The following is a 25,534-nucleotide window of genomic DNA, read 5'->3' as shown; positions in this document are numbered from 1 at the left end:
CAATAGGAGGACCTCAGGAAAAATTGTAATCATATGTTTGCTGTGTCCTACCTTGTAATGATTGTACCATGTGTTTGACGTATGTTTTTTGAGACGAATTCAATTTACAAAAATTCTTTTGACGTTTCACATTCGTTCATATGGGCTGATGCATCTACCTTGGTAATTGTGCTATGAACAAAAATCAGCTGACTGCCATTTAAATCCTCCAAAATGTATATCTAAATGCAATGAGATTTGTACTGGATTTATTAAATCCAGTTGAGGATTTATGGCTAGTCTAAATGAGCTATAAATCTACCTGTTTACTTATACCATGGCGTGTAACATAAGAGTATGTAAATATTTGTTGAAATCTTTGAGTAATAATTTGTCCCGGTCCACACTAGCGTGAATTTCATTAAACAATTTCATGAAATTAGTCGTTCTTAAATCGAATTCCCCACTAGAGACGCATAATTTCATGCAATTTTTTCAATGAAATCACTCTAGTGTGTACAGGGACATTCGGAATGAAGTTGTGCTAGGAAAATTTACGAAATGATTTATTTTTGTAAAACTTTTTACATTGTTGTAACAAATTGCTAATTCATCTACCTTAGTCCCGGACCACACTAGCTCAATAAAAAATTGCATGAAATTAGACGTTCTTAGGTCGAATTCCCCACTACAGCAACTTCATGATTTTACCTTACTATGGATCTCGATCCAGAAACGCCTAATTTCATGAAACTTTAAGGAAATTCACGCTAGTGTGGACCGGGATTTAGTAAATGTACGTTTGGTGGCGCAAATAGATTTTCATAGTTCAAAATTTTAAATTAACGGAAATTTAACTAAATTATGGCCCCGGCACATACGGTGCGTTTTGCCTCGCGTCACGCATTAAAAACAACAACCACATGAAAAAAGTGTAAGTGATGCCAAGTTTGTTGTTGAAGTTTTCATGTGGTTGCTGTAACGCGACGCTCAACGCGCCGTATGTGCAGATGCCTTTAATTTAAACCCCAGTTAGGCCATGTTTATATTACAGACTTTTACAGGGTTAACCTTCTTAATGAGGATTTATTTGACGTATACGCAAAGGAATTGATATTTGAAACCCAGTGGGTTTATTAAATCCGGTTATATATAAACGTACTATTACATTCGTAAGTAATAGTCATGGTGGAATAATGCTAAGTTTACATTTACGAAATCCACTCGATTTCAACTGTCAATTTCATAACTCAAACGTCAAATGAAATCTCATCTGAAATCCCATGGTACAATCATTAAAAGGTAGGGCACAGCAAACATCTGATTACAATTTTTTCCTGAGGTCCTCCTATTGTGTCAAAAGAGTTTTGACAAAGTTGACAAACGGCAAAATAAATTTATTCAAAATCAAATTGGATACATACAAAAACAAATACATATGTATAGAAGATGTACAATTTTGAAAACAGAAATGACTTCAACATTTTCGACGTGTACTTGCATTAAACAATGGGGCCAGATAAGTGGAATATGCTGTGGCTATGTGTTGTGACTGCAGCTTACCGATGTTTAACTTCCGTGTTGTGTCCGTTCGTAGCAATATGGTGATCGGAGTCCATGTTAGCTCCTCGTAACGATGAATGTCGAGATGCTTAAATCTGGTACTGCTAACTGCAATGTTTTTATCGCTGCGAAGTCTATTATCTTTTGGCAGAAGTTTCACTGGGAAGGCTGAATTGTCGGATTGTTGGACCAAAGTTATTCTCCTTTCCAATTTTGGCATTAAAATAGCATAAAATAAATGTAATGTCATGGGTAGGACAACAATTATGCGTTTCTCCTAAGCGCTCAAAAAATGTATCTTTGGTCTGTTCGGACCGTATGTGCCGGCATAATACGATCTTTTGGAGCGATGGATTATTAGCCCAACTCAAGTTTTTAACGTTCTTATGAGTAAACATGTTAGCTCATTAACCTTAACAGATAGTAAAGGTAGCTCGGAAATTGGCACCACGGTGAGCTTAGTGTCTGTCCACTGGGCCGGTTTTATATCCTCTAGTTTTCTGAACTAAAATTTGGGGGCTATACCATAACGTGGACTTTATAAAAAATTTTGGTGGATATGTGTTTTAACCTCTGCAGATACAAAATCTTAAATTACAAGGGCAAATTGGGCTAATACATTCAAAATTCCTGAAAGCGACAATTCGCGTTATATGGGGCTATACCAAAACGTGGGCATACATATATAAAATATTTCAATTTAAATATTTGACAATATTTCAAATAAACAAAACCTGTTGCTTTGATATTAGTCATTTGAAGTTATAAGCAAACCGACATCAGAGTTGTTTTGTTATAATTTCATGAACCTGCCTAACCTTCTAATAATTGAACCATGCTGAAATCCATTGGATTTCATTTGACGTTTAACCTATGGATAAGCATAAGAAGGTATTACATCAAATCTTGCTCACAATAATGCATTATGCTTTGTTTACATTTACGAAATCCACTCGATTTCAACTGTCAATTCCTTTGCGTATATTTCAAATGAAAACTCATCTGAAATCAATTGGATTTCATTTCACGTTTAAGCAATGAATTTGACAGTTGAAATCGAGTGGATTTCGTAAATATAAACGTAGCATTACTGTGAATTGCTTGTTTACATTTGGTATGTGATTTTATTCACAATACCGCATTTTGACAACTGGTATGAAGATCAGCTGTTTTTGGCGTTACACCTTATTATTCCACCATGGTAATAGTAAAATGCAAGGCATATTTATTAAATGTAGAAGTGACAACCAGCTGTATTCTTACTTTTTTTGTAAATTTAATTTTCAAAATGTAATAGGGTCTACTCATGAAATTTGAAACTTCGAAATTTGCTAACATTAGCTTTGTTCCTTTACTTACCTGCGGTTACCATTTTTCCCATTTGTTACCATTTTTAACTTGCAAAGCGTTCCTTAACCCCGAAAAGTGGCAAAACTGGAAGCAATTTTTAAGAAAGTGAGAGGGGCGAGAGAGCGAAAATGGCTTTCTCTTCTACCACAGGCTACCAGCAAAATTTCTGCAGGTAGAAAATGGCAGAACTGATTTTTCGACTTTTGTTTGACGATTATTTCACAAAATGGACGAAAAACCGATGAAAAAGTCGAACACTGACAACACTAAATTAAAAACTGTGAAATAAAGACGAAAATTGATTTTTTATGTTTCTTTTTGACATTGCTGCCAGATATACCATTTTTCCGTTCCTTTACTTTTCTGGTAAAAATGTTCATGAGAGAGCAATTTTGACACTTTTCTCTTTTACCACCCTTACCATTAAAAAAGTAAAGGAACAAAGCTATAAAATACTTATTTTCATCGTAATAATGTCATGTTCACACGAGCGTTTCAATTACGTTGTTCGCCTGTCGAACGACGTACACGAATTAACCCGTTTCCACGACACCATTCGTAATTAACAGAAACATAAGCAAAATTTCCTTCATTTTTGTTGCCTTGTTTTCACGAAAATTTGAACCGAAAACACATAAAATATACATTAAATGAATAGGAAAAGCAATAGACTTTCCTTCAAATGTATCTTCTATATTTAACTACACACATTTCATTTATTTTTTCCATAAATTCTGAATAATTTTGTATTTTCAATATATTTGTATATGTTTCTATTTTCAAAATTAAAGAGAGAGAGAGAGAGAGAGACATGTCAAAACAATATTTGTGTATACAGACTTTTAGTTATTTGTTTCCTTTTTGTTTCTGATTTTTTACGCGATTTTGAACTAATGGACAAGAAATGTGTGTGGAATTAAGAAGGAAACACAACCATCTTCCTTCTGCATCCATATAAAAAGTTTAGTACATTAATTTTCATTCATCTTTTTCCTTTTTTCTAACAATTTCTGTGTTTTTAACAAATTTTTCTATTTTGAATTTAGACATGTCATAATTAATTTTTTCGATAAATTCTCTCATTTGTTAGGGATGGGACATACATATTCGTAGTTCAGAGAGTATTTCTAATCGAACAACGTAGAAAAATCGTCGTTCGTTAATAGAATTTTGTGTGGGGAATTAAGTAATTTATTCGTAGTTATGGGTCGAACAACGAATAGAGAACGAACGACGTACCGTGGAAACGGGCTATAAACGTGTAATAAAAATTACCTACGAGAGTTCTGAATGCGTTATATTTACATTTTGATTTAAATTTGTTCTATTTTAGAGGATTTTCAAAATGTATTTGTGTTTCCTGAAAAAAATTTTGGAACGACTCTAATATTCAATATTTTCTTTGACAATTAATTTTCAATAACAACAATGTTGTTTTTGTAAATTTTTTAGTTGTTGTAATTCATGCACATACCTTCTATAAATTTGCCTTGGTAAAACGCATTTAACACTTAAAACAGGTGTTTTGGAAGTTTGCGTCATTTATTTGACAGATATTGTTTGGAATTGCCAACTTAAATGATGCATGTTTTATAAAACATGCTAAATGTAAAATGCGTTTAAGTTTACATTTACGAAATCCACTCGATTCCATTGGTTAAACTTCAAATGAAATCCAATGGATTTCAGATGTGTTTTCATTTGACGTATACGCAAAGGAGTTGACAGTTGAAATCGAGTGGATTTCGTAAATGTAAACCAAGTATAACAATATACAAACCATTGGGCGGATTAAAGTGAGATTCCGTTACTTTTTAGTTGCAATTAAATACACATTATTGAGACAAAATTTCCCATTAGACCCAGAGTCAAGGAGCTGAGACTGGAAGTTAAAAGGTTGGTCGATGAGCATAAGCGGAACAAGTGGCAAATCATTTGAATTTACAATAGGTCTGTCTGGTTACTCAAAAGGATTATCTACGGAAACGTCGGGGAAAATTGTGCTTTGGTTTGGGATGGATCAGATTTCGCTTCGCACCATAACAGTAGGAAGATTAATCTGTATCACTACCGCTGCCGAGCTCCTGCTAACCCACACGAAATCCCAAGTGGACATCGTCCTTGTCCAGGACCCTACATTCTACACAAGAATAGGGTTGCTGGACTGAGCGTTGGGAACTACACCACCTACGCCGATTCCAATGTATAGTTGGCAAAAAGAATCTTGAATTATTAATTCTCACTTCTTTTAGTGGTGGAGATGTATATAGGGATGGTGTTCACTCTTCGAGTCACTATCTACACACCTATCTACATGACCTACGAGTACCCTGACCCACACGATCGACATGTGGAAATGTTGCTAACTCCAATGGGGAGTATAAGCCTTATCGTTATGGGATGTAATGCCAATGCAAGAGGTGAGTCCTCGACTTTATACTAAAATATAATCTCAGAATAGGGCAAATGAAGCTACATCATCACAGAATAGTAACTGGGAGGAAGTCCTTGATCTCACCCTTATAAACAAGGATGAATCGATCATTAGCGACTGGAGAGTATCCAACGAGTGTTCCTTCTTGGATCACGGGAAGATAGTACTATATTCATGATGGCATTCATTAAACGCCGCATAGGAATTCCCGGAAAACTAACACATGAACCATAACCTCTCCGTGTGCTGTAAATGTCAATTACGACAGTTACGCGTCCTTTAAGTTAACCTAACCTTACTTAGGTGACAGACATGTGACAGAATCTTTCAGAAAGCTTTGAAATCTTTCGCAATGAAGTCTCGTCCTTCACCAGTTAAGACTTTAGCAAGAATGTTGTGATGTATAGGTAACGTAACTCGCCCATAAATCCGATCAGCATTAAAAATTATTAAAAATCACAAATTATATACATTTGTATGTATGTAAGTATATTTTATTTATTCATGCATATTTACATGTATGGCACTGTAACACAAAGTATATAATATACTATTAGTATATATCCACTTCTTAACTTAATTATTTTGTAAAGTTGCATAGTATTCTTCAAATCCCGGCCAATCTTCTAAAATTAGTTTCTGAAAATGGGAAAAAAGAAGATTTCGTACGAATTTTCACAGTTTCCAAAAGATCCCCTGAACTTACCTTCAATTCCTGAATGGATTCCCAAACGAAATATAGGAACAATTTATTTGCTAACAATTTTCTGGCATGACCAACTTTAAGCTGCTCTCCCGCCTCGGCGCGTTGAACAATTTGCGTGGAGAAATGCCAACGACAAATCATCGCCTGATAATAGAATGCACGACGGGTCTTTTTCTTGGCATTCTTTAGTGCCATTTCAACACGTTGCATTTCTTTGGCGTTAAGATGTTGTTGAAATTTTGGATCTTCCAGTTGATGTTTATACTTGAGGACATTAAAGATGTCACGCAGAGCATAATCGGTTTCTGTGAGACGTATGTGATTTAGGATTTTTGTTGTGCCCACAGTTAGCAGTACACGTTTACGTTTGCGAAATTCTTTGTCTTGGGGTGTTAGTTTAAAATCAAGAATATCTGCCACAGCAGGGTCGGTGCGTCCTACGGGAGTAATGACACGCTCAACATAACCATAAAGTGACCACCATTGTTTCCAATATTCTTCGGGTTGAGGTTTTAGATGACCTTTGGCGGGTTTCTTTTGAGCTACCTGAATGGGTTTAAAGTCACCAAATACTTGTTTATTTATATCAATGTGATCATCTTCTGCGGGTTGTTTGTCGGCCTTTTCTTTGGTCTTTGTTTTGAGTTTCTTAGCTTTCTTTTGTTCTGATGTGGTGGTTTTCTTTAGCAACTTTTTGGCAAATTTATTTTGTGGCCTAAGCAAGGTTTTTGAAGTTCGCTTTTGGAAGTTGCGTTTTAGTGTTGATGTTAGCAGTGACTTCCTACCCATGGGCCTGCCTCTAGTGAAGTTTGGTCGCCCCCTTAGCTGTGCCGATTTGTTGGGGAAGGCTCTTTGATTGAAACCTTGCCGCGGATTCCCTCCAAATGGTTGGCCTCTAAATGGGGGTCTTTGATTGTAATTGCCAAATGGTTTCCTCATTTGATTAGCCATATTAGGATGAGGAGGGTAACGTTGCTGGTTATTGCTGGGACCATTTTGGTGATATTGTTTAGTTTGAGGAGGAGGATGATTTGTTGCCTCAACTGGTGGAGCTGGATTTATGTCTTCATAAAATCGTTCATTGCCGCCAGCAACACCAGCCCCTCCTCCTCCAAGGGAAGGATTAATTTGGAAACTATTATCTGTTGGCTTTACTTGGGGGAATTGTTGTGATGATGGATAAGAAGATTCCCTCCTTGCTAAGGAATGCATTTCCCCTCTTTTTGAGAAATTACTTTTCACCCCAAAGTGGCGATCCATTTTGTGATCCACCATGCGAATATTTGTCCTCCTTCTCATGCCAAATTGTATGTTTTTGGTATAACCGTTATTTTCATTGGATGGGAGACTACCCACCTCTCCCCTAGAATCGTGGGGAGTTCCATCGGTAGTCTTGTTATTGTCGATGGGCTGCCGATTTGTATTTCCATCTCTGAGATTTTCGTTATTTGTGCAGGAGGAGGTCTGATTAAATGGAGCTTCTTTATTATTCCCACTATTTTTGAGTTCATAACCTGTAGGTGGCTTTTGGAACTCGTTATTATTGGCTCTATATTTGTGATTTTCTTCTGATGATGGGATATTTTCATTATTAAAATTCCCAGTATGATGATTTTCTTCCGAGGATGGTATAATTTTTTTATTTAAATTCCCAGTATTTTTCAAAAATTCCTTTGTGTTATCATTTTTAGGTACCAAAAGTTTCGTAATATGTCCCTCATCATCGTTTCTATTGCTTTGTGACAAATTTCCCGTATTTTTATTGTTATTAAAATTCCCAGTATTTTTGGAAAACTCAATGATTCCTTCATTTCCGCCTCGAGAGTTATTTTTGTACTCTCTGCTATGATATTCAGTTTGATTTTGTTCATTTTCCTGCCATGGTGGCCTCCTCCAATTCGTGTTATTGAAATTCCCAGTATTTTTGTGTACATCCACGAATTTGTTAGCGGCTTCATTATGAGAAGGCAAACAGTTCATAGTTTGTCCCTTATTTTCATTACTATTGGTTTGGAATAAATTCCCAGTATGTTTAGGGATATTAAAATTCCCGGTATTTTTGGACAACTCATTAGGTTTTTGATTTTCACTTTGTCTAGGTGCAGTTGCCCCATTTTCATATGTGTCGTTTTGCGAAAAATTCCCATTATTTGTATTATTATTACCAGTATTTTCCTGATTATTCCCATTATTTTTAATAAAATCGTTCAAAAATTCTTTTCGATATTGTGGAGGAGCTGCAATTTGACTTCTATTTTCATATGGAGCTGGAACATGTGAAAAATTTCTTGGATTTTGATATCTTCCAAAATTCCCAGTATTATTTTCATTATACCTCTGTGCTGGGGAATACATGTTTTCTCGATTATTGCCCGCACCACTTGGCTGGGGAGGGTAATTATAATTGTTATTGAGTGGTGGAAAATTACCAGTATTATACCTTGTTCGCGGATTTAAAAAATTCCCTGTATTATTTCCACCATATCTTTGGAAGTTCGGGAACGGAGTGTTTTGCCGCAAATTTCCAATGTTTGGTGGTGGCGGATAATTGTTGTTGTTGTATTGGGGCCATTTGCCACTATTTTTCCATGGAAGATTTGATGAAAAATTCCCAGTATTTTTATTATCATTTGAATAATGAGCATTTCTGGGAAATTCCAATGTCGCATTGTATCCATTGTTTCCGTGTGGTGGATTTCGATTCAAAAAACCGGTATGGTGTTGTGAAAAATTCCCAGTATTTTTGTTTATTTCAACATTTCCAAAATTTCGTCCCGTTGTAGCGGCATCTTTGACCTGCAGTATTGAAGGTGGAGGCTGATGAAAGTTTGGAGGAAATTGTGGACGATTTCCAGCGAATGAAGTTGAATTTGGGTGATTTGTATTGCCATATGGAGGAGGTGGTCTATCAAATCGGTTTGTGTTCGCCATAAAATTAGCAGAATTTCCTCTTTCGTGACCCGTTTGAGATGGATTAGACGGCATTTGGTATTTGCTGTCCCAAGGGGGTTGATTTTTACTAGAATCTGTTGATGTAGATGACGAAAAATTCCCAGTATTTTTATTGTTTTCCTCATGGGTATGTTTTGTTGAAGATGGTAAAGGTGGTGGAGGTGCATTAAAGGTGTTGGGAAGAGGAGGCAAATTACCAGTATTTTTATTGAAGTCCATATTTTCAGTGTTTCCTTCATGGTCATATTTTGTTGAAGATGGTAAAGGTGGTGGAGGTTCATTAAAGTTTCTAGGAAGAGGAGGAGGAAAATTACTAGTATTTCCGCAGGTTGTAGCATTATTATAGGCTATTGGGGCGCGACTTTTATTGCACATGTTTTCACGATTTTCATCTTGATTATTTTCCAAATGTGTAGGAGCAGCTTCTTTGGCAATCGATTCATTGTTAATTTGCCCAGTATTTTGATCAAATCTCTTATCATAATTTGTAGCATCACTTCTTGGGGGGAAATTGTTCTGGTTGTAATTTTGGGATTGCTTGTATGGAGATGCCGGAATATTATTATGAATTTTTTCTTCAAATTTCCCAGTATTTTTATTGAAATTATTGTCACTATTATCCGATGAATAAAGATTTTTGCTGAGAGTTTCTTTGCTTGATGAGTTTGAAGTAAAATTATTCTCAGCAATGATTTTGTTATGATTCCCAGTATTTTTGCTAAACTCTTTATTTGTATGGAAATTATTATCCACATTTTCTGCCACATACACAACATGTTGCGAAGGCGAAGTTTTGCTTGAGTTTTCTTGTAAATTTAGACTGCTGCGTTCTATTGTTGAAGTCCCAGTATTTTTATAATCTTCTTTAAGATTTCTAGGTGTGAGTTTTGGGGTGGAATTTCCAGTACTTTTAAAATCCTGTTTAATATTTCTATTGCTGAGTTTTTTATTATGTGAATCTGCTGAAGGAAACATTTTTGTTGGGCTATTGTCGCTCCGATGAGCCGAAGTCAGCTTAGACAAATTCCCAGTATTTTTGTTGAACCTCTCAGCGGTATGTAAATCATCGTTAGTTTTGGTTTCTTTACGTATAGCCGCTTCTGTAAAGGATGACTGAAACTTCTTCGTTGGTAAAGAATTGCCAGTATTTTCATTTGAACTCCCTTCCGTGACATCTTTACCGTTTTGAGATTTCGATATATTACTGTCAATGAGATTATGCGACATAGACTTCATTTCCTTAGATGTTAAAGGAGTTTCAGTAAAGTTCTTTGGTATATTCTTAGTATTTGTCATCGGCACAAGGATGTCGCAATTTCCATCTTCTGCTTCATCAGGGATCCTTCGGACATTTGAGCTTTTATTTTGTGACGAAAAATTTTCGTTACGGCCTCGTTGTTTTGATTTCATTTTTTTCAATTCCTTAGAGATTTGCAGCTCTTCAATATTACCGACATAGCTTGATGCATCTGCTACAGTGGTTGGTGTTTGTTGGCTTTCATTTGAGTCCTTAGACTGATACACTTCCGTTTTAATTGTTGTGGGTTCTGATGTCACCTCTACCTCCTCCGCTTCCTCCTCTATAATTTCTTTCATTGGCCTCTTTAGTCGGGGTGGTGATGGTGGCAAATGGGCATACGGTGATGGTATATTAGATGATTTGGCTTGAAATTCATGACGTTGGCCAATATTTCCGGTTAACGGCTTTTTGAAATCATTTTTCTTTTGATAATCTTTAGATTTGGTGTAATGACGTTTTCTTTCATTCGCATCATCATCGCCATCATCTTTGTCATATCTTGGCCTCTTGGCATGGTGATTATCATAATCGTCATGTGCGGCTCTACGTTTATGTGAAGCATGTTGATGTTTGTTTTCTGAAAGGATATTAAGAGAATGTGGATTAATGATAAATGTGTAGGATAAGGTGAGGTAGAAATGAGCTACAAAACGTCTAAGCTACATGTGGTATTTCCTGCCATTGACAGAGAAGAGAAGAAGCTACCGATATTGGGGGTGTAACCCCGTGATACAGAAAAACATAGTTACAGAGTCAGGTAAGTAAACTATCGAAATTATGGCTACATTCTCTTAGTATGTTCAGCCAATCCCTCGCCAGGCGGAACAATCTTGAGGCGATTCGAGGGCTTAAAGTCAAAATTTTCTCCATTTAAGACAATGTACTTCAAATGCATTGTCTTGAAATAAGAAAATTATGATCCTATGTATAAATGTGCATATCGGTTCTTCATCAAGGTTTACAGTAGGGTACCAACTGTATTTGAACGGAGTCGTCTCATTGATACCTGGGTGCCTAGGTGGTAAGTAGACTATGCGACCTCAGTCCCTTCCCAAAATCAACATCACATGGAAATACCAACTTTTACTGAAAAAAAAAATTCCAAAGAACCTGAAAATAAATCTTCAACAGATGTAGGTGTGGATGAATTGGCACCCTCAGTCTTCAACCTCAGTCTCTCTGACTATTACAAATACGGACAATGGCAGCGAATCCATCACTACAGTCGCCAACAGCTCAAGCTGTGACAAAGAGACGGACTGTAGCTATGGGAGGAACTATACGACATAAATTACAATATAAACAAACTCCTCAACCTCTTGGAGGAGAAAGTTCCCCACAGTTTCAGAAAAGATAACATACCGGACGACATTTGGACCTATACCTACAATTCTCTGCAGAAATTTTTTTATACCCACAACAAAGGCCAAAACGTAGACCTGCACCAACAACTTTCTGGGCCAAAGTTTTGTGTGGACGCCAGTCGTGGGGAATTCACAAACAAAAAGTCGAAGCCATGTAAAGTGAAACAAGGAGTTCCCCAAAGTGAGGGTGATTTCTCCGGAACTGTTTCAGCTTTACCTTTCAGGTACCTATTAGGTACTTTTTCCTGATGTCATTTGTGAAAGGGAGCTTCTTTCTGAAAGGAATGCTGCTTCTATAGACCCTTTCTGAAAAAAGTGTGCATCTCCAGACCCTTTCTGAAAGAAAGGGTGCTTCTGTGGACCCTTTCTGAAAGAAAGATTGGCTCTTCAGACTCTTTCTGAAAAAGAGGGTGCTTTTTTAGATCATTTCTGAAAGAAAGAGTGCTTCTGTAGACCCTTTCTGAAAGAAAGAGTGCTTCTGTATACCCTTTCTGAATAATAGGGTGCTTCTTTAAACCCTTTTTGAAAGAAACAGTGCTTCTATAGACCCTTTCTGAAATAAAGGGTGTTTCTTTAGACACTTTCTGAAAGAAAGGGTGTTTCTTTAGATCATTTCTGAAAGAAAGAGTGTTCTATGGACCCTTTCTGATAGAAAGAGTGCTTCTGTTTAACCTTTCTGAAAGAAAGGCTGCTTCTATAGACCCTTTCTGAAAGGAAGGGTGCTTCTATAGACCCTTTCTGATATAAAGGGTGTTTCTTTAGACACTTTCTGAAGGAAAGGGTGCTTATTTAGACCTTTTCTGAAAGAAAGAGTGCTTCTATAGACCCTTTCTGAAAGAAAGAGTGCTTCTTCAGACCCTTTCTGAAAGAAAGAGTACTTCTATAGACCCTTTCTGAAAGAAAGAGTGCTTCATCAGACCCTTTCTGAAAGAAAGAGTACTTCTATAGACCCTTTCTGAAAGAAAGAGTGCTTCTTCAGACCCTTTCTGAAAGAAAGAGTGATCCTTCATATCCTTTCTGAAAGACGTATAGACGTACGTCCAACGAAGATTAAACACTAAAATGTAAGCCGTTTCCATGGTATATTGAGGCCACAACCTTCAAAATACCGAAAATCGAGAGTACCCATGTATGGGGGCTACAGGAAAGCGTGGAACTATAACGACAAATTTCAGGTGGAAAGTTTTGTACCCCCAACTAAGATTAAATTCTAAATTTCAGTCATTTCCGTGGGATATATGAGCCTTCAAAATGGCGAAAAAGGTGGAAAGATCGGTTAAATAGGAGTTCAGTCTTACACAGATGTCATCAGGGTAGGTACCTAAGGCCAAGATCGTGCAATCATCCGCATACGTTACGATCTCGATGTCGTCTGGAGGGCGCGGAATACTGGAGAGGTAGAGATTAAACTGTTACACAGATATCATCCCACCTTGGGGAACACCCTATTTCACTCTACATGGTTTGGACTTCTTCTTCCTGAATTCCACGTATATATAATTGATTATCCAACGTTTCAAGCTTGGCCGGAGGGTTGTCTGCTCAATTTCCTCAAACAGCGTGGAGTGCCTGACAATATCAAAGGCTTTTGATAAATCAAACGCCACCATCACTGTTATATCACACGGCGATCTCTGGTTGAGTAATCGACAAATATGTGTAGAGATGGCGTGCAGCGTTGTTGTGGTGCTGTGCTGCTTACGGAATCCATGCTGATGATCGGCAACTTGATAGCTATTTCTGATACTGGGGAGGAGTAAGGCCGCAAGTGTCTTTGCTACGGGCGACAAAAGCGAAATCGGCCTGTACGATTCACTTTTGCTGGCATCCTTGCCTGGCTTCCGTAGTGGGACCACCCTGCCCATTTTCCAGACTTCGGGAATAAGGAGGGTGGCTAGCGACAAGTTGAGAACTTTAGTGAGATACTCATATCCCGGCTCATCCAGCTGCTACAGCATTACCATGGAGATTCCATCAGGGCCAAACGCTTTGGATGATTTAGCGTTTCTGATGGCATTGGCAACATCATCCATTGTAAATTGTGGTGGTTCATCCTCGGCAGGAAGAGATCTGATGCGATGTTCGCCCTGTCACACTCGGGGTGCTCGAAAAACTGTCGATTAAAATTACTTGCGCACCTCTTCGGGTCAGTCAACGTAACGTCGCCAAACGTGACTGAGGTCCTATCTTCCTTTCTTCCAGGGTTCGAGAGTGACTTAACCGTTGCCCACAATTCACCTATACCGGCTCCAATGTTGCAATTCTTCAGATAATTTAACCACTTGTTCCGCTTATGCTCGCCCACCAGCCTGTTAACTTCCAGTGTCAGCTCTCTGACTCTGGGGTCATTAGGGTTGGTTCGGCGAAGCTCATTTGCTAATCCCGTCGCTTCTGCTGGAAAGTTTGGTCTTACTTCGGGTATTCGACCAGCAGGGATATGGCGAGCGGCTGCAGCAGTGATGATGTCTCGGAACGTCCTTTCCGCTACCCGAACATCAGAAGGATTGGGCAATTCTCTGAAGCGGTGATTGGTGAACTCTCTGAAACTCGGCCAATCAGCTTTCTTATGATTGAATGTGCGGCGTTCAGAGGTGATGAAGTCGGGTGGTCTGCTAATGGAGACAATTATGGGGAGATGGTCTGATCCAAGGGAAATGACGGGTTGCCAGGTAACGTCACTTGTCACACCAGGTGACTCGATGGTTATGTCTGGCGAATTGTGACACTCTCCTCTAATTCTGGTAGGCGCGTCCCCATTGACCGTGCAAAACGTAGAGCTATCAATCTGCTCAGCTAGCACTGTACCTCACTGGTCGTTTCCGAGGGCCGAATGCCACATCTCATGATGCGCATTAAAGTCCCCCAGGATTATGACCTTCCAAGAGCGGGCTAATGTCAGGCCTATAATCTGAGATACAGCTATTCCTCGGCGGTATGTATACGTTCAGCAACTCTATCTCGGCAGTTCCACACCTAAATGCTACCCCCATACATTCCATGTATGGGTTATTAGAGACAGGCTCAAGCGAGATAGGTCTGCATTGGACAGACTATTGCACGAAAGCTAATCCCTCACCTCCACTTCTGGTGTGATCTTTCCTTAGCACATTGTAACCATCACAATGCTCTATGCTGTGGTTGTCGTTCAGCTTGGTTTCTTGCACCACCGCGACCTTGATGTTCTTCCGACTCATGAAATCTACTATTTCCTCGATCTTACCTCGGAGTCCATTGCAATTAAATTGCAAAAACGATGCATTCTCTGGGATTGGGACAACAACGGCTGGTGTTAAAGGCTGCCTGTGCGGTTGTTGTCGAGGGGACTGCGGAAGAGTTTCGTAGTCAGACGACGAGGGAGTTTCGTAATCCGACGACGACTCACTGGGGACTGTGTTCACGCAGCATGCAGCAACATAGTCCCTGTCGTTGTCCCTCACGTGGACAAGTCCAGAGCAAACCCTTAGATGCACCCACTCCTGACATCTATTGCATCTCACCGAAGGTTGGATGTGGGTGAAGATGCGGATGTGACAAACTGAGCACAGATATTGGTCCTGGGTTTTCCTCCATCACGGCACGGACCAAAAGAATTCGGAGCAGGAATTCCGGGATATGCTGCTCCCAACACAGAGGTGGCAGCCACAGGCCGGAACGATGATTTTGTGTTGTTCCGGGTAAATCCGGTACGAAAGAACCCTCTGCCGTGGGATTGGATTTTATCTGTATTATACTTTGATATTCAAGGATATTCAAATGTTGTAAAAAAGTTACCCAAGTGTATTCTCCAAAAAATCTTTGTCCACTTATCCGGATTAATGATAACGACTAATAACAACATTAATACAATGGTCATCATAGAATAACATTTGTCTACAATCCCAGGGGAAATCTAATCTTGAATGTACATTCATACATATATCATTTATATTTATTGGAAACATGACGAATTATCTATAACCATTTAGTTGTGTAGTTGGTAGTTCACTGAGGAAAATTTATGAAGGAAATTTGCTGTAGAAATATTACTCCAAGGACCAGATTTTCATTTTCACAATAATTCGATTCCATAAAGCATCGAAAAAATAAAAATTATATTCGCAACAAATTCACAAAAACTTTTATACGGCATATTTCATTAATATTTTGATTTCAAATTAATTTTTTCAGTGTACTTTTCCATAGTACTTCTTTCCGAATTCCCAATCTTATCGATTTACAAAATGAATCGTCATTCTTGACTGTCATTGCAACTTTTGACCACTAAAAATAAGTTAACGAATATTATATTAAGTAAAGGCCGTAGACATAAATTGGAAGATAATGAAATACACATGCGGATATTTCTATAACAAGCCAGAGATCCAAGAACTGTGTTATCTACCATCCGATAATTTCGTATATAAACTATTGGACACAAAAAAAAAAAAAAGATTTCCTTTCCCTATTTTCATCGTTATTTCAACATTAATAAAAATAATAACATAATTTCTGTGCATAGAATGTATGGAGGGTAGCAGTCAGGTGTAGAACTGCTGAGGTAAAGTTCGTTTACCTATACATCACACCGAAAAATAGCTGTACTCAAGGTTATAAGGTCAAGATTAGCACTGGATGAGTATCTCATCAATGTTCTTAATGATAGCCACATACATCGTACCCGAAGTCTTGAAAATGGGCAGGGTGGTCCCGTCACTGAAGCCGGACAAGGACGCCAGCAAAGGTGAATCATACAGAGGCTTTAATTTTCCCCAGCGTTAGAAGTAGCTATTCAGTTGCCTATCATTAGCATGGGTTCCATAAGCAGGACAGTACTACAACAGTGCAGTACGCCATCTCCACACATATTAGTCGAGTACTCAACCAGAACAAGCCGTGCGATAGGTCAGTGTTGGTGGTGCTCGACTTATCACAAGCCTTTAAGACAGTCAACCAATGCACGCTGTTGGAGGACCACGAGCAGACTATCCTCCGGCCAAGTTTGAAACTACGTTTGATAACCAATTATATGTGTGCACGCCATATACCTATTAGGTACTTTTTCCTGATGTCATTTGTGAAAGGGTGCTTCTTTCTGAAGGGAAGGTTGCTTCTATAGACCCTTTCTGAAAGAATGTGTGCTTCTGTAGACCCTTTATGAAAGAAAGGGTCCTTTTGTGGACACGTTCTGAAAGAAAGATTGGCTCTTCAGACTCTTTCTGAAAGAAAGGGTGCTTCTATAGAGCTTCTACAGAAAGGAAGGGTGCTTCTATAGAGCTTCTACAGAAAGGAAGGGTGCTTCTATAGAGCTTCTACAGAAAGGAAGGGTGCTTCTATAGACCCTTTTTAAACAAATGTATGCTTCTATAGAAAGGCTGCTTCTATAGACCTTTCTGAAAGGAAGGGTGCTTTTGTAGACCCTTTCTGAAAGAAAGTGTGTTTCTGCAGACCATTTTTGAAAGAAAGGGTGTTTCTGTGGACCCTTTCTGAAAGAAAGATTGGCTCTTCAGACTCTTTCTGAAAGAAAGGGTGCTTCTATAGACCCTTTCTAAAAGAAAGTGTGCTTCTGTAGACCCTTTCTGAAAGGAAGGGTGCTTTTTTAGACACTTTCTAAAAGAAAAGCTGCTTCTATAGACCCTTTCTGAAAGGAAGGGTCCTTCTATAGGCCCTTTCTAAAAGAAAGTGTGCTTCTATTGACCCTTTCTGAAAGAAAGGGTGCTTCCTCAGACCCTTTCTGAAATTAAGAGTGCTTCTTCAGACCCTTTCAGAAATAAAGAGTGCTTCTGTATTTCCTTTCTGAAAGATAGGGCGCTTCTATAGACCCTTTCTAAAAGAAAGGGTGCTTCTATAGACACTTTCTGTAAGAAGGGGTGCTTCTGTAGACCCTTTCTGAAAGAAAGGGTGCTTCTTTAGACGCTTTCTGAAAGAAAGGGTGCTTCTTTAGACCCTTTCTGAAAGAAAGGGTGCTTCTTTAGATCGTTTCTGAAAGAAAGGGCGCTTCTTTAGACCCTTTCTGAAAGAAAGGGTGCTTCTTAAGACCCTTTCGGAAAGAAATGGCGCTTCTTTAGACCTTTTCTGAAAGGAAGGGTGCTTCTATAGACCTTTCTGGAAGAAAGGGTGCTTCTTTAGACCATTTCTGAAAGAAAGAGTACTTCTATAGACCCTTTCTGAAAGAAAGAGTACTTCTATAGACCCTTTCTGAAAGAAAGAGTGCTTCCTCAGACCCTTTCTGAAATAAAGAGTGCTTCTTCAGACCCTTTCAGAAATAAAGAGTGCTTCTGTATTTCCTTTCTGAAAGATAGGGCGCTTCTATAGACCCTTTCTAAAAGAAAGGGTGCTTCTATAGACACTTTCTGTAAGAAGGGGTGCTTCTGTAGACCCTTTCTGAAAGAAAGGGTGCTTCTTTAGACCCTTTCTGAAAGAAAGGGTGCTTCTTTAGATCGTTTCTGAAAGAAAGGGCGCTTCTTTAGACCCTTTCTGAAAGAAAGGGTGCTTCTTTAGATCGTTTCTGAAAGAAAGGGTGCTTCTTTAGATCGTTTCTGAAAGAAAGGGCGCTTCTTTAGATCGTTTCTGAAATAAAGACTGTTTCTATAGACCGTTTCTGAAAGAAAGGGTGCTTATTTAGACCTTTTCTGTAAGAAAGAGTGCTTCTATAGACCCTTTCTGAAATAAAGGGTGTTTCTTTAGACACTTTCTAAAAGAAAAGCTGCTTCTATAGACCCTTTCTGAAAGGAAGGGTCCTTCTATTGCCCTTTCTAAAAGAAACTGTGCTTCTATAGACTCTTTCTGAAATAAAAGGTGTTTCTTTAGACACTTTCTGAATGAAAGGCTGCTTCTATATATCCTTTCTGAAAGAAAGGGTCCTTCTATAGGCCCTTTCTAAAAGAAAAGGTGCTTCTTAAATCCCTTTCTGAAAGAAAGAGAGTTTCTATAGACCCTTTCTGAAATAAAGGGTGCTTCTTTAGACCATTTCTGAAAGAAAGGGTGCTTCTTCAGACCATTTCTGAAAGAAAGGGTGCTTCTTCAGACCCTTTCTAAAAGAATGAGTGCTTGTATAGACAGACCCTTTCTGTAAGAAAGGGTGCTTGTATAGACAGATCCTTTCTGTAAGAAAGGGTGCTTCTATATACCCTTTCTGAAAGGATTCTTCTTTAGACCCTTTCCGAAGAAAGGGTTCTTCTTTAGACCCTTTCTGAAAGAAAGGATGCTTCTTTAGATAGTTTCAGAAAGAAATGGTGCTTCTTTAGATCGTTTCTGAAAGAAAGACTGTTTCTATAGACCCTTTCTGAAAGAAAGGGTGCTTCTTTATACCTTTTCTGAAAGAAAGAGTGCTTCTATAGACCCTGTTTGAAATAAAGGGTGTTTCTTTAGACACTTTCTTAAAGAAAGTGTGCTTCTATAGACCCTTTCTGAAAGAAATGGGCTTCTTTAGACCTTTTCTGAAATAAAGAGTGCTTATATAGACCCTTTCTGAAATAAAGGGTGTTTCTTTATACACTTTCTGAAAGAAATACTGTTTCTATAGACCCTTTCTGAAAGGAAGGGTGATTCTATAGACCCTTTCTGAAAGGAAGGGTGCTTCTATAGGCCCTTTCTAAAAGAAAGTGTGCTTCTATAGACCCTTTCTGAAATAAAGGGTGTTTCTTTTGACACTTTCTGAAAGAAAGGGTGCTTCTGTATACCCTTTCTGAAATAAAGGGTGTTTCTTTAGACACTTTTTGAAATAAAGGGTGTTTCTTTAGACACTTTTTGAAAGAAAGACTGCTTCTATAAACCCTTTCTAAAAGAAATGGTGCTTCTTTAAACCCTTTCTGAAAGAAAGAGTGGTTCTATAGACCCTTCCTGAAATAAAAGGTGTTTCTTTAGACACTTTCTGAAAAAGGGTGCTTCTTAAGACCCTTTCGGAAAGAAATGGCGCTTCTTTAGACCATTTCTGAAAGAAAGGGTGCTTCTTTAGACCCTTTCTGAAAGGAAGGGTGCTTCTTCAGATATATTCTGAAAGAAAGAGTGCTTCTATAGACCCTTTCTGAAATAAAGGGTGTTTCTTTAGACCTTTTCTGAAAGAAAGAGTGCTTCTATAGACCCTTTCTGAAATAAAGGGTGTTTCTTTAGACACTTTCTGAAAAAAGGGTGCTTCTGTATACCCTTTCTGAAATAAAGGGTGTTTCTTTAGACACTTTTTGAAAGAAAGACTGCTTCTATAGACCCTTCCTAAAATAAAGGGTGTTTCTTTAGACACTTTCTGAAAGAAAGGGTGCTTCTGTATACCCTTTCTGAAATAAAGGGTGTTTCCTTAGAAACTTTCTGAAAGAAAAGGTGCTTATTTAGACCTTTTCTGAAGGAAAGAGTGATTCTAAAGACTCTTTCTGAAATAAAGAGTGTTTCTTTAGACACTTTCTGAAAAAGGGTGCTTCTTAAGACCCTTTCGGAAAGAAACGTGCTTCTATAGACCCTTTTTGAAAGAAATTGTGCTTCTATAGACCTTTTTTTGAACGAAAGATCCTTTTTGAGAAAGAAAGGTGGTAAAGGAAAGGGTGCTTCTATAGAAACACCTATATGTACCTCTGAAATACCCCAAGTAAACTTTAAAATTATTCTTATGATATTATTCCACGATTATTCGTCTTAAATACCTCCATTAAACTCCACGATAATGCCTCTGGAATACCTCTAATGAACACCACGATTATGCCGCTAATATACTTCTGACATACTGCAAGTAAACTCCGCGATTATGCCTCTGAAATACCTCCAGCAAACCTCCCACTTATGCTTCTGATATGTCTTTTTAAAATATTCCGATTGTGTTTCGGATATGTGCGAAAAACTCCCTGACTGTGCTTTTAAATCCCTTTGGAAATCACCACCACAATAAGACTTTGATAAGCCATTAGAAAACTTCGTGATCAAAAACCGGAAATCCCTTTAGAAATCTTTGTGAATTCTCAAAAGAAAAGTTTTCACTAAAACTTGTCGACAGAAACAGTGTTGCTAACTTATATTTAAAGTTTTGGTGCAAATTTCGCATTGTAATTTTTTCCGATTTCGGATATTTTTTTAAGAACGTGGAGTATTCCATGGCCATATTCGATGCATTAAAACGTGGGTATTCTAAAAAACTAAATCATTGTTCCACACTTCATGGTATGTCTTAGATTAAAAATCCACAAATGAAATATAAGTTCTGTCATCGATTTACGAAATGTGATTAGCGCGACCGATAACAGTATTCAAGGTTCTTTGGGTAAAGAGAAAACCCACATTTACACAAAGATAGTTGATAGTTTATCAATTTCAATTGATGGAGGGTAAATGATATGATTAGAATACACTTGAAAAAAAAATATTATTAATCAATACATAATCAATAAAATTGATAACTTTTCAAAATACAAATAATTCAGTTTTTACCCTTGGCCTTTTTTCGAAGACTGCCATGAAAATTGCTGTGTCAATCTATCCGCAATTACATATAATAACATTGATTTCGAATTACTAAACTAATTATCAACCATATTTTTCTTTGAGTGTAAACATTCTGCACCTATCACATTTCAATTCTGAAGAATAAGCGACTAACCAGTCAGTCAGCTACTACAGTCATCGAATGGCACGCTTTAAAGTGCAAATATTTCATGACGTATCGAAATTGTTATCAGTGGATAGAAAGTAGGGAGAGAGAGATTTTTTTTCATTCCCTTGTCCCGCACTTTCCCTGACACATATTGCGAATGAATTTGTTTCCGTATCTGTAAAATACTCTTTGTTCTCATATCTCACCAGGAGTGGAATAATTAAAAGTATGTTATTGCCAGTACTTTTTGAAATAAAAAGTACCGAAGGAATATACACTTTCTGACAGAAATAGTGCTTTAATATACCCTTTCTAAAAGAAAGGGTTCTTTAATAGACCGTTTCTGATAGAAAGGGTACATCTATTGTTTCTGTAAAAAAGGGTGCTTCTATGGACCCTTTTGGAGAGAAAGGGTTCTACTATAGACTCTTTCTGAAATTGTGCTTCTATAAACCCTTTCTGAAAGAAAGATTGCTTCTATAGAAAGAAAGGGGTGCAGCAACCTTTCTTTCAGAATGGGTCTACGCTACAGACCCTTTCTGGAAGAAAGTGTGCTGATATTAACCCTATCTGAATAAAGGGTGCTGATATTGACCATTTCTGAAATAAGCGGTGCTTCTGTAGACCATTTCTGAAATAAAGAGTGCTTCTGTAGACCCTTTCTGAAGTAAAGAGAGCTTCTGTAGACCCTTTCTGAAGAAAAGGGTGCTTTTGTACATTCTTTCTGAAATAAAGGGTGCTTCTGTACACCCTTTCTTAAAGAAAGAAGGTGCTTCTATAGACCATTTCTAAAAGAAAGGGTGTGCTATAGACCCTTTCTGAACAAAGGGTTCTGCTATAGACCCTTTCGGAGAGGTTCTGCTATAGACCCTTTTGGAGAGAAAGGGTTCTGCTATAGACCCTTTCGGAGAGAAAGGGTTTTGCTATAGACCCTTTCGGAGAGAAAGGGTTTTGCTATAGACCCTTTCGGAGAGAAAGGGTTTTGCTATAGACCCTTTCGGAGAGAAAGGGTTCTGCTATAGACCCTTTCGGAGAGAAAGGGTTCTGATATAGACCCTTTCGGAGAGAAATGGTTCTGCTATAGACCCTTTCTGAAAGAAAGGGTGCTGCTATAGACCCTTTCTGACAGAAAAGGTGTCGCTATATACCTTTCTGAAAGAAAGTGTGCTGATATTAACCCTATCTGTAATAAAGGGTGCTGATATTGACCATTTCTGAAATAAGGGGGCTTCTGTAGATCATTTCTGAAAGAAAGGGTGCTGATATTGACCATTTCTGAAATAAGGACTGCTTCTGTAGATCCTTTCTGAAATAAAGGGCGCTTCTGTAGACCATTTCTCAAATAAAAGGTGCTTCTGTAGACCCTTTCTGAAGAAAAGGGTGCTTCTGTAGACCCTTTCTGATGTAAAGGGGTCTTCTGTAGATCCTGTCTGAATTAAAGGGAGCTTCTGTAAACCCTTTCTGAACTAAAGGGTGCCTCCGTAGATCCTTTCTGAATGAAAGGGTCCAACGCCCCTTGTCTGATGCTCGACAAATTGTCGATTAATTTGCGCAGCTCTTCGGATCAGTCAGCATGATGTCGCGAAACATGAATGAGGTCCTGTCTTACTTCTTCCCAGGGTTCGAGGCTCCGGTTTTCTGATCCAATGTTTCAAATATTTAAATGATTTAGCCACTAATTCTGTTTATCCTCACCGACCAACCTGTTAATTTCTAGTGTCAGCTCCCTGACTCTGGTGCCATTGGGGCTGGCTCGACGAAGCTCATCATGCCCATTTGCTAATCTCGTCGCCACTGCTGGGTATTTTAGGTTATTTGGTATCACTTCTGGTACTCGATCAGCAGGTATGTAGCGAATGGCTGGAACAGTGGCAACGTCTCGTAACGTTCTTTCTGCTACCCGAACATCAGAAGGGTTGGGCAGATCTCTGAAGCGGGGATTAGTGAACTCTCTCTATTAGCTTTCCCATGATAGATAAAAGTGCAACGTTCAGTGATGATGAAATCGGACGGTTTGCTGATTGAGACAATTATGGGGAGATGGTCTGACCAAAGAAAAGCGACAGGTTGACAGATGACGTCATTTGCCAGACCAGGTGACACGAGAGTTATGTATCGCGAATTATGACACTCTGCGCTAATTTTGGTAAGAGGCGTCCTTATTGACCGCGCAAAACGTAGAGCACATTTCCGAGGACTGAATGCCACAACTCATGATGAGCATTAAAGTCCCCTCAGACCTGGGAATCGGGCCCGGAGATGCATGTGTCGCATGTGTCATTGAGTAACGCTGTCCCATAGTCAGTGGTAGCAATATCTCTACAATCCATGTGGTAAAAAACGTGTCTGTTGACTTAGTGGCTACTCAATGAGGTAGGTATTCAGCTACCCACAAATGTTATGAAAGCGTAGGACCGCTTTTGTAATTATTTCAATGTCGTCTTCGGAAGGATATGGAAATTCAGAACAATTATGGAGATATGACCTCTCTTTGGCGAACATCCCGTTTCACAATACCGTTTTTGAAATCATAGTTTATGAGTTCCACGTATATCTTGCGTCTACACAGTTGGTGACCTCTCGAACAACATTTGATTGGTCCAAGGCTACCAGACACACGTCCTGTTCTGGCAAAGACTTCGGAAATTACGTTATGGAATAATGTACCACAACAGTGCCGCATCCCAAAGGTGTTCTGGCCGAGACCTCGCTTCCCAAACCAATATTGATGATCCGCAACTGGATAACACCTTTTAATTCTACATCAAGAGTATTCGTCGCTACTGGTGACAGAAGTGAGATCGTCCAGTATGAATGGATGTTTAACAAATGACGTAGAATTCTCCACTAGTGGCTAAGGCGGTGCTCTACAAATTGTGAAGACTTTATGCGAAAAAATTTTAACGTTTGAAATTCGCCAAGCGTACAATATTTAGTACTTTGTCATACTATGCACATCTCTGATCCACACTCTAGCATTTGTAAACAATCTTTTGCGAGCACACAACACATTCATACATAAATTATGATATTTTAACAATGACTTGACGCTTTTGTTGAACCAACATGAACCTATCGTATTTCAAGAGAACTGAATCAACAGAGACGTGTGCAAATAAGAGAATCGACTATCGTCGATTTTATTTAGCAACGTGAATTTGACGTTATACATATGTGTTACTACATATTAATGTTTATATTCTTATAGACCAATTTCTTGAAGGTGAGTACTATTTGCCTCTTGCCATTGATAGGATAGGTTTTAATGAGCCATACGAAATGATAAATAAATAAGTTAACATTAAATAAAGATCCAGTTATATGCAGTCTTCTCATAGGATGTATAATATAGACTAATCCAGATTAGTTCGAATATGCAGCTACACTGCACAGTGGTCCCACTTGTATGGGAAGGTGCGACAAAAATATTTCTAATCGTTGGATCGATCTGATTTTTTCAGTAAATGCTTCAAATAAGTAAAAAATACTTTAGCCAAAAAAATCATCAATATGGGTTCAGTTTTTCTTTCATGTAGCCCCCATATAACGATACCTCCTGATTTCTGGTATTTTCAAATTTTTATCTACATTTTCAGCCCTAATTGGATGTAATTTACTATTTGACGTTCTCAGTTGTCAAAAATCTTCTGCACCAAAAATTGTGGTCATAGGTCCAGGTTTTGGTATAGCCCCAATATAATGGTACCTCCCGATTTCAGGTATTTTGAAGTTTTTATCTACATTTTTAGCCCGAATTGATTGTAATTTGCTATTTGGAGATCTCAGTGGTCAAAAAACGTCACCGCCTGGTATTGTGGACAGGAAAGGAAACAAATTATTCATTTAGGTCAGAATATTTCATGGTGAGGGGGTATAATAAAGTTCGGTCCGGCCGAACTTAACATTTTAGTTGTTTTTCATATTAAATGTAGCATCATATATCAAAAATATATAAATGTTAAAAAAATACACTCATAAGTAGATGCCAAAACAAAAATTTCTAAATCGAAAAAAACCAAAACAAATTATTAAACACACAAAACAAAAAAAGAAACAGAGGACACAATAATACGGCATATTCACTGAAACGATCAGTGGCAACATCAATATTTTTGATGTCACACACGGAAATGCAAATATATGCAGCTGGAACCACTTTTTTGTTATCTTGATACTATTTCGAAGATTCTATAGAAAATGTTGAGAGTGGCCTGGGATGGCCTAGTTTGTAAAACTCAACTTCAATTTTAAGGTCTTGCAAAAAAATCAACAAAAAAGTAATTAAAAAAAATTAATTTCCACGACATTTTAGACAAATAATGGGTGCAGATTTTTA

General features: G+C 38.2%; 1 protein-coding gene across 1 annotated transcript in view; it reads right to left on the bottom strand.

Moving 5' to 3' along the window:
* Positions 1-5,794: 5,794 nt before the first annotated feature.
* The window catches only part of LOC141394869 (uncharacterized), a 61,950-nt gene continuing 42,210 nt past the window's right edge, over positions 5,795-25,534 (bottom strand). The window contains exons 3-4 of the mRNA XM_073969949.1: positions 6,033-10,861; positions 5,795-5,965 (exon numbers count right to left, since the gene is read on the bottom strand). Of these exons, the coding sequence (XP_073826050.1) occupies positions 5,903-5,965; positions 6,033-10,861 (4,892 nt within the window). The 3' untranslated portion in view covers positions 5,795-5,902. The remainder of the gene's footprint in view (positions 5,966-6,032; positions 10,862-25,534) is intronic.

The sequence above is a fragment of the Musca autumnalis genome, unplaced genomic scaffold (genome assembly GCF_047663935.1).
Source record: "Musca autumnalis isolate F117 unplaced genomic scaffold, ASM4766393v1 scaffold_2, whole genome shotgun sequence".
In the NCBI taxonomy this organism is placed as follows: Eukaryota; Metazoa; Arthropoda; class Insecta; order Diptera; family Muscidae; genus Musca; species Musca autumnalis.
Note: the sequence above shows the minus strand (reverse complement) of the source record. Positions and strands in the feature narration are given on the sequence as shown.